Raw genomic sequence first — 10592 nt, forward strand, 5'->3', positions numbered from 1 at the left:
CTCCGCATAGAGTGCACTGCCTCCTGTACTACGACTATGTTATCTGTACTCAACCTCCCTGGTATGAAACTCGACTGTGTTGGCCCAATCAGTTTTCCAATGACACACTTAAGTCGCAGAACCAATGTCTTTGTGAGAGTCTTGAATAACACATTACAAAGGCTGATAGGTCGGAATTGAGTTATCCATTCAGGTTTGGTCACTTTTGCAATAAGAACAGCCAAAGCATCATTAGTACCTGGTGGTAAAGTTCCGGACTCAAAGAACTCCAACGCAAACTTTATCACCGACTCACCAACTACATCCCAGCATTCTTGATAGAACACGGGTTGAAAATCGTCAGGACCTGGCGCTTTATACCTCCCCATACTACGTTCTGACGCCACCACCTCCTCTGCTAGTATAGGCTTATTCAGTACCACTTTCTCCTCCCGTGTGAGTGTAACAAACCCCTAGTACGTAACTTTTCAACTATCTCTTGAACATCTTCCATTGAGTAAAGTCTCTTGTAATACTCCACAGCAAGAAGCTCCAATTCCTCCGAGGTTGAGACCCAAACATCATTCTCATTCCGCAACATTTCAATCCGGTTATGCCTTCGCCTTATTACCGTTGATGTGTGGAAATATGAAGTGTTCCTATCACGAAGAGTAACCCATTTCTCTCTTGATTTTTGGAACCATAACACCTCTTCCTACTCCAAGACTATATCAAATGATTTTAACAAATCTTCTTCTTTCTGTATTAGCTCATCCGTATGATATAAGTCTAAGGTGTCCTGAAATGTCTTAATCTCACCAATCAGAGTTTCCTTTGTCTTCTGAATGTCTCCAAACACATCTCGATTCCACCTTTTAAGTGTATTCTGCAGCGCAGCCAACGCCTCCGTTGTCTTATGGCGATCATCCCATGATGCCCCTAACAGTTCCTTAAAGCTAGGATGCTTCAACCATGCTGCTTCAAATCTGAAAGGCCTACGTCTCGGATCGCGGGTTACCACTGGGCACATCTAAACATACAAAGGAGAATGATCTGATGCAAGGAAAGGGAGATGTGTGACACGCGGATCCTGCCATTTCAATCTCATCTGAGGACAACTCAACAATCTATCAAGTCGTTTTGCCACAAAGTTACCTTCTGTCCTCCCTCTCTTCCATGTGAATTGATTCCCACAAAACCCCAAATCAATCAAGGATAAACTATTGATCCAATTACCAAACTCCAATGAGTCCGACGACAGTCTCCCATTTCCCCCTGATTTCTCATCCACCCTAACAATTGTGTTAAAATCACCTCCTATCAAAACTGGTTCCTCTAAACTACTAATAATCCCACTCAGCTTCGCCCATAAGCCACTCCTTCGACTCGCTGATGGGGCTGCATAGACCACAATAACATTAATCACCTCTGAGTCTGATGAGATCCTCGCATGGATGAACTGATCAGCCGACTCCACTACCATTAAATCTCCAATATTCGATCGCAATAATAACCAAATACCACCGCTCTGACCCTCCGCGTCTACTCGAAAAGACTGCTCAAACCCCAACCCATGACAAATTCGAGCCGCTCTATCCCCAACCGCATGAGTTTCAAATAATGCTAGTAAATCAGTCTTATGCTTCTTCAACATATAACGGATTACGCGTCGGAATGTGGGTTTATTCGCCCCCCCCAGCAGTTCCATAATAGACAATTCATAAGGATTTGTAGAATCTAGTACCAAACTACCGGGGAAAATAGTCATGTTTCACCCGCAACTTCCACACCCGCCTCCGCTGCCTGCGGCGGAGCCAAACCACTAACCAATCAAACACCAGTACGAAGATCATTCTGTACATTTGATGTCTGTATGACAGTCGCCAAATTACGTCCCATAAGCTGATCACTCGAATCAACTACCTGATTTTGTGCATACACCCCACCAAAACTCACCATATCTCACGTATCCACACGAAGTCTTTTCCCATTCTTGGAGATTCGTTCTTTCTCATTATTGGGCCCAAATATCAATCCTCGCATGGGCCTGGAACTTGATATTTTCTTCTGATGCGGCCCATTGGGCTCACCCCCCTTTCCCTTGATCAGCCTCTTATAACTAGGTCCACCACGACTCCCGCCTTTGCCCTTCTTCAAATTCAAACCGCCCAATCCCGGATGAGCTTGGATAACACTCCCACTATGATTACCAAACCTTAGAGGATATTCATTCTCCTTATTTGGACCCCCCAAATCAACATTTTCCCTAATCTGACCCGATCTGACATCTTCTCCCAACCTTCCAAAACGGTTCGAGGTTTCCATATCCTGACTATGTGTGATCTCCCGGAGATTTCCCCGCACCTCATGGATCTGATAATCGACCGCAGGTTCCGCAGCAGCCGGCGACATATTCAACTGCGTAGTCAGTCTTCTTCCCTTCCGACCAACTACCGTGAAACCGTCCCCCTGACTCGCCTCCCTCGCAACCACCGGTTCTCTCTCTCTCCCCACCTGAGTTGCCTCTTTCTCAATCACCCTTTGGGGGCATAAATGAATCAAATGACCATACATGCCACATAAGGAACAAATTCTGGGTAGACCCTCATAAGCCACAAAAAATCTGTCATCATTCACAACCACTGATCCCTTTAAAGGTTTTGACAAATCCACCTCAACGCAAATCCTGGCAAAACGAGCCCTCTCAAAATTAGTAATATTCGCATCTATTTGAATCGGCTTCCCCAACCCCCGTGCAATAGCCAAAAGGATAGATCTATGATAATAAGTCAGTGGTAGATTAGACAGACGAATCCACACCGGTGTTGTCACAATATCATCTTTTACCGGATCAAACATTGGAGACCAAGCTTGCACTAACAAGCAGTGACCAAACACCCGCCATGGTCCTCCTGTTAGAGCTGCCAGATATTCCTCCTCCAGATCAAAACGGATCATGAAATATTGGCGGGGTAGATCCATAACGAACATAGCCCCTTGAGGCTTCCACATTTTCCGGAGCTTCCGACTCAAAACTATTAGTGGGACATGACTCCCCAGAACCTTCACTATCATACAATTTTTCCACAATCCCTTCATCGCTTCAATCACGTCCTCTCCAATTGTGATGACCGGTTCCCCTGCCTCCCCATCCGGGAACTCTAAACGAACTCTCTCTATTACAAATGCATCATTTAACACACTTTCCGGCGAAGGAATTCCCCTAACAGCACACCCTTTCACCTTAGCCACTCATGATCCTGAACTATCCGGAGGATCCCCGGAAGACCTCCCCTTCTCACCAATCTCCATCATAGTCACCTCATGCCCTTGGTCCCCCGCCGTCCTCATCAATTTTTTTAGCTTTTTTTAAGGAGTAATCGTGGTATGGTATATTATTACAGCTGTTGTTTGTTTATTGGAATGATAACAGAGACGACATCCACATCCTACATGATTAATATCTATATATATAAAGTACAAGCAATTGTATATTCAGAAGAAAACAATTAGAAACGTTTATCCCATGATGCTTCCTTCAATGATCTCTACAAAATTCTGAAAACAAAATTGATGAGGTGGAAAATATATGAACGAAGAATACTAATTAAGACTACTCACATTATAAAACTCTGTTCAAAGTTAGAAATCGATCATATCAATCAATCCTTGAATATTATAAAACTCTGCTATTCTCCAAACCTCAAATCAATCCTTGAATATTTTTGTTACATTCGTACAAACAACACTTATCAAGAAACAATATTTTATTTAATATAAGTCTATTACCTGATTTTTTTAAATAAAATGTTCCTATGCTTAGTGCCCTTGATTTTTTTTGATCCGGGAACCATAGTAAATTTCACGTAAAACCATTGTTTCTCCAAATTTCAGAAATCTCTGAAATTAATTGACATGTATTTTTCATTGCAAGATGCATTTTGACCTCTATGAACAAACAATATTAAAATAGATAAAATTAGTAAGTGGTATGAGAGATATAATTGAGTATTAATTCTTATCTCATGAGAGACTTACAGTATAATCAACAAGAACAACTTAAATAGGTGTCTTCTCATTGTGCAGTGTATTGTTTCACATGAAGTATCTTCATTTTATTGCATGAGGATATTTGAATGATTTGAGGTAGGTGACCCAAGGTGTAGCCAGCCTTTTTTTGTTATCGCTTTCCTAGCTAGAGATATTGAGAGTTGTTGATGAATTAAGAATGATATCGGTCACTACAATATTTCTACTAAAAGAAGTCCGCTGATTTATAGATAGTTATTACTTATTAGGTGCGGGCCAAGTTTTTTCTTTAATTTTTTGGTTAATATACTATTTTAATACTAATTTGTTAATATACTCTTTTGTTAATTTTAGTGATTTAATATATAAACTGTGGTATACCGCACAATAATTTTTCTTTACTACAATCTTAATTAAATCATTTTGAATTGATATATTTTATGTTGGTGTTGTTAAAACATTAAAATGAGGATTTAACCTGTATTGAAATATCATATTACTGATAGTTTATTTTTTAGTATTATTAGTTTAATCCTGTAATGTCATATAACCCATCATGTAATATAACTCGGTTGTATATTTTGAAATTTTAATATGTTTAAATTTTTATAGTTTTAAACTTTTATTAAGTTTAGATATATTAGTTATAAATTATGAACTTCTTAAAATTTTATAATATACTATATACAGTTAATTTACTATATATGTATGTTGAACACACACTTTATATATTAATTGAGTAATATATGTTTGTTTTAAAAAATTCAAATCACAATATATGCAGGAGAAATACACCTTTTTATTAAATTTATGTATTATATGATGATTCACTACATTTAAATTTTAAAATCAAAAAGGTATGATTGGAGAATAATTTTTTTTAATCTGGAATAAATCTTCTAAACATCTATATTAATTATAAAACATTATATATATGGATATTTAAAATATTTTAATTGTGTTTGGTTATAAGGATAGTAGAGAAAGTTAGCTAAACTTGTTTGGATATGAATATATGCATTAAATAGTATTAAATGTAAAAACTTTCCAAAAAACATTTTTGAGCAAAAACTGGAACAAAAATACTAGTATAGATTAAACACGTAATATTTAGTTTGAAAATATGAATATGCTCCTAACAATTCGAATATGGTATTAAGAGAATATCTAAATTATATATATATATGTATATACTTGATTTTCTGTTAGAAAATAAGTATAGATTTCGGTTGGTTGATGTTTTGTTTATTTATGGTAGTTACTAAAATACTGAAATGTCAATTAAAAATGATTTTCTAATGATGTGTTTACTGATTTTTTCCCTCAATTTTTGGCTTTTGAAACCAGAAATGTAAAATTTGAAGTATAATTTGGATAATGATTAATATTTGATTGCATATTTGGTAATATTTTGAAAGATTTGGGATGTTATTTTAGTAATTCATATTAAATATAAAATTGGATCTAAATATGGTAATTAATGCTTTGTGGTAGTTTTATGGTCGTTACTAATTATTAGGGATACTGTTTTTCTTTTGATTTCCTTCAAATGTTAATATTAATATTTTCGGTTAAATTTTGAAACGACCTGACCCGTTTTTTAAAAAATAATAATAATAATAATAAAAATAATAAATAATAATAAAACACAACCAGTGGTCTCATACCCACTAGCCACCTAACCACAATCACAACCAACAGCGGAATAACCAATACCAATAAATAACCAATAATAAACCAATAACCTAACCATAACAATATCCAAATATCAAACAACAAGAAACACCAAACCGGCAATCCTAGCAATGTTTCTAATGACCCAACTCTAGCAACCTAGCAAATGCCAGACAACATCAAATCGAGTCCCTAGAATATCCTCCTCTTCATTGCCTTGATTCCACGATTACACTTTGCCTTTACCTGCACCACAAACAAAAATTGAGATGCATGAGTATTTGATAAATACTCAGTGAGACCATCCTCCCATCTATTGGGCTATACACACAAGCAAGAGTGATTCCAATGTTCCAAACAAACAACAAACAAAACATACAAACCAGGAAAACAGACATCATCTCGTTGGAAGGGAGGTGTCGACCGATACCAGCCTAGTGTCGACCGACACTGGTATTGGTGTCGACCGACACTACCCCACACTGTCGATCGATGCCATTCTGCTGGTGTCGACCGACACCAAGTGGTGATCTACACTCCACCTGCAATTGCGATCCGCTCGAAGCTGAGAGTCGGATCTCGCTTATCAAAGTCTTGCAAATCGTCCAATACTCAAAACCCATGTCGGAATCATCATTAGGAACCTGTAGCAACCAATCCCCAGCAAGAAAACACACAAAACAACAACAAACAAGCAAGAACAAGGAAATCAAGGGTTTAGATTAGCCATGGTCATGAACTCACCTTAACAAGTGATTCACGAAAATAACAACAACCAAATGAGAGGCTCTCCAATATCCAAGAAGAACCAAACTCACTCCTACAACCAATCACACCAATAAAAAAACATTGAAAACAAACTGCCAGAAAAATCAGAACAGAACAACTTCACAAGTGAAACCACAAAATCAAAATGAAACGTTAACTTTCTAATCCCTTTGGTGAAATGCAAGGTCGACACGTCCAGAAGTGGCCCACAAAATTTGGGAACGATCAGATCTCATGTGAAACCGAAATCGATCCCGAAACACCCGCTGGTCTCAATCCGCGACTGAGACGAAACGCCCCACTAAACCGCCAACAATTCCTCAAATAGTAACCCAAATTCACTTCTATAAAAGGGAGAGTGTACGAAAATCCCTTAGCTACAACCATACCAAAAATCAATACCTTTCAAAACGTTTTGAATAATCGGATTTTCCTTCTCCCAAATTCTGACAGTTCTGTTTCTCTCATTACTCTAAAGAAAAAGTTTCATCTCCTTCTCTTCCTCCTTTACACTAAACAATTATGAGTTCTCTCCCTTTCTCTCTCTCTCTCAGAGCAACGTCGACAATAGCAAAAACAGGAGAGGAGGCGTGACTTTGAGAAAGAGATTAGAGATTTTTGGTTTAATTAGATTAAACCAGGATTTAATTAAACCAAAATTAATTAAAATCCAATCTTTTGGTTTCCTCAACATATCTCAAATTCTATTCCCGGAACACGGATGTTACAATTCTCCCCCACCAACATAGAATCGTCCTCGAATCTCAAACATCACTCAGCCAAGGACTCCCGTGCTACCGTCTCCACGGCCCGCACTCCTCCGACCGTTTTACGAAAGGTCACCTCTAGGTGATAGACTCACGCTCCAGGCGTTATTTGCTCTCGACTTTTGGACTTTCCTTTTCTCATAGGCCTAAACCTTGAGTTTTTATTGGCTCTTCATCAGACCAAAGTCTGCATGCCATAAGGTTGGCTCCTCATCAGACCTAAACCCGCATGCCATAATGTATAAGGAAAAATCCAATATTCGTCTCTCGGGTCGTCACCCTACAGCGCGCCTTCAGATCGTTATCCGAAGTCGATATACCAACCACACTCCCAAACCACAAAGTCTTAGAATATGGCGGTACTAGAAGAACCGAAGTCCCCCAATAGTCGCGAGCAAACAATTCTGAACACGTCTAAGTCCTCTCCCTATCCAGGTTTCCTTTCCGTGGCTCGCGTAAGACAACACAATGTCCTACCAACCACATATCCCCTCACTGGAATACCTCATGACCACACAAGGATCATCTCACTACCCCACGGGCCGCCACAAAGGCCAAACAAATGTCCTAAACAGGACCACCACAAAAGGCCAAACAAATGTTCTAAACAAGACCGGCACCAAGGCCAAACAAATGTACTAAACAGGACCACCACCAAGGCAAAACAAATGTCCTAAATAGTACCGCCACAAAGGGCAAACAAATGTCCTAAACAAGACCGCCACTAAGGCCACTCGTCCCGAAGGACCGTCACGAAGACCATCTGTCCCGAAGGACCACCTAAACAGGCACTCTAGCTAAACAGCCCGCCACAAAGGCCACACAGTTGGCTAAACAGCCCGCCACGAAGGCCACACAATGGCTAAACAGCCCGCCACAAAGGCCACACATTGGCTAAACAGCCCGCCACAAAGGCCACAAAATGACTAAACAGTCCGCCACAAAGTACAATGGCTAAACAGCCCGCCACAAAGGCCACACAATGGCTAAAAAGCCCGCCACAAAGGCTACACAAGCCCCTCCAAGGCTCTCTGCCGCTAAAAATGGACGAATTCTAACTCACATAAAACCTTCCATTTTTAACACTTTCCACTTTTGGAAACTTCCCAGTTATAGAAACTTCTATTTCAGGAAACTTCCTCTCAAACACCATCACAGTCACAAAGGACTCCCATCAAAGGAATCTTCTTCTTCTGAAGTTTCTTGATCCTCCTCTCGAGAACCCTCACTAGTCTCACCTCCAAAGTCATGTTGGACTGAAGATCCTCAGGGATCTTAGCCAACAACTGGTCATCCCCACGGAGACACTTCCGTAACATAGACACATGGAAAACCTTATGGATTGCTCGCATAACCTCAGGTAACTCCAGCCTATATGCCACTGGTCCAACTCGCTCAATCACTCTGAATGAACCTGTATACTTCGGACTCAACTTAGTCTCAGTCAATGACCTGTTAGGATCCCGCAACATGGCCGTCTTGAGGTACACTCTATCTCCAACCTGAAACTCAAGATGTCTCCTCCTCTTATTGGCATAACTTTGCCGATCCTGAGCTTCCTTCATGTTCAGCTTGAGAACCCGAATCTTCTCTAAGGTCTCATGAACAAAATCTGCCCGTACATGCTCCTCTCCCTTACCTCAGTCCAGCATAACGGTGTACGACACGACCTCCCATACCAAGCCTCAAAAGGAGCCATGCCAATACTCTCCTGGTAACTGTTGTTGTAAGAAAACTCTAGCACGCTCAAGTGATCTGCCCAATGGTCACCCCAATCCAACACACACATCCTCAGCAAATCCTCCAACGTCTGGATCGTCCTCTCTGATTGTCCATCTGTCTATGGATGATAAGTTGTACTCATATGCACCTTAGTGCCCATCTCTGCCGGAAATGCCCTCCAGAACACCGAAGTGAACTTGGAATCCCTATCAGACACAATGCTCGCTGGAACCCCGTGCAACCTGACTATCTCATTCACATACTTTTTAACCAAGACTGTTGCTCCATCAGTCTTCTTAAGGGCCAGAAAATGTGTCGACTTAGTCAACCGGTCCACAATGACCCAAATAGCATCAAACGTCCTAGAAATTGGTAAACCAACCACGAAGCCCATAGTATTCACATCCCACTTCCACTCTGGAATGGGAAGACTCTTCAGCAATCCACCTGGTACCTGATGCTCGGCCTTCACTAGCTGACACACATCACACCTCACAACCCAACTAGCCACATCCTTCTTCATCCTGACCCAGTGATAGTACCTCTTGAGGTCACGGTACATCTTAGTTGCTCCTGGATGAATAGAAAACATGCTCGCATGAGCCTCTCTCAGGATCTCCTGCCTCGACTCCTCATCCTTAGGCACACAAATCCGCCCATGCACTAGAGTAGTATCATTAGTCGAAACCTGATACTCGGAATCAACATCCTTTGAAGCATTCACCAGCCCCAAATCCTTCTCCTGAGCCAACCGCACTCTGCTCAGCAGATATGCGCTATTAGCTGCAATCAAACCCAACGGCTCCTGAGAAACCGCACACAAGCTAAACACACCGATCTCTCCTACCAGAAACTCCATATCCTGCTCCTGAGCCGAAGGCGCCCGCTTCCGACTCAAAGCATTTGCAACCAAGTTAGCCTTACCAGGGTGATAGGCTATCTCCAAATCATAATCCTCCAAGAGCTCCATCCACCGCCTCTGCCTCAAATTCAGCTTGGGCTGAGTGAATATGTACTTAGGCTCTTATGATCTGTAAACACCTGTACCTTTGCACCATAAAGATAAGATCTCCAAATCTTCAGGGCAAAGACTACAACACCCATCTCCAAATCATGGGTAGGATAGTTGTCCTCATGCTTCCGCAACTGCCACGAAGAATAGGCAATCACTTTCCCATGCTGCATCAACACAACCAAAACCAACTCTAGATGCATCTGTATACAACACATAGGGTTCCTCCTGTTCAGGCAAAGCCAACACCGGAGCAGTAGTCAACATATTTAGGCTTGCAAAGCCCTCCTCGCACTCCTATGACCAAACAAAAGGAACATCCTTCCCTGTCAACTTAGTCATAGGTCGTGCTCTGCTCGCAAACCCCTGCACAAACCTCCTGTAGTAACCTGTCAACACAAGAAAACTCCTGATCTATGTGGCATTTTGCGGTCTAGGCCAATACCTGATAGCCCGAATCTTCTCCGGGTCTACAAAAACCTCATCTGCAGACACAATGTGACCCAGGAAAACCATCTCACGCTGCCAGAAACTACATTTGTTCACCTTTGCAAACTAATTCTGCTCACGCAGCTTCTCCAGAACTGCTCTCAAATGCACTACATGCCCTTCAGGACTCTTAGAATAGACCAGGATGTCGT

General features: G+C 41.0%; 1 protein-coding gene across 1 annotated transcript; it reads right to left on the reverse strand.

Moving 5' to 3' along the window:
* On the reverse strand, window positions 695-1462 carry LOC104709578. Its single transcript, XM_010426166.1, has 2 exons — window positions 1135-1462; window positions 695-999 (listed from the first exon to the last, which is right to left on the reverse strand). Exons 1-2 carry the CDS (start codon window positions 1460-1462, stop codon window positions 695-697), a joined length of 633 nt encoding a protein of 210 aa, XP_010424468.1.

Source organism: Camelina sativa, chromosome 1 (genome assembly GCF_000633955.1).
Source record: "Camelina sativa cultivar DH55 chromosome 1, Cs, whole genome shotgun sequence".
In the NCBI taxonomy this organism is placed as follows: Eukaryota; Viridiplantae; Streptophyta; class Magnoliopsida; order Brassicales; family Brassicaceae; genus Camelina; species Camelina sativa.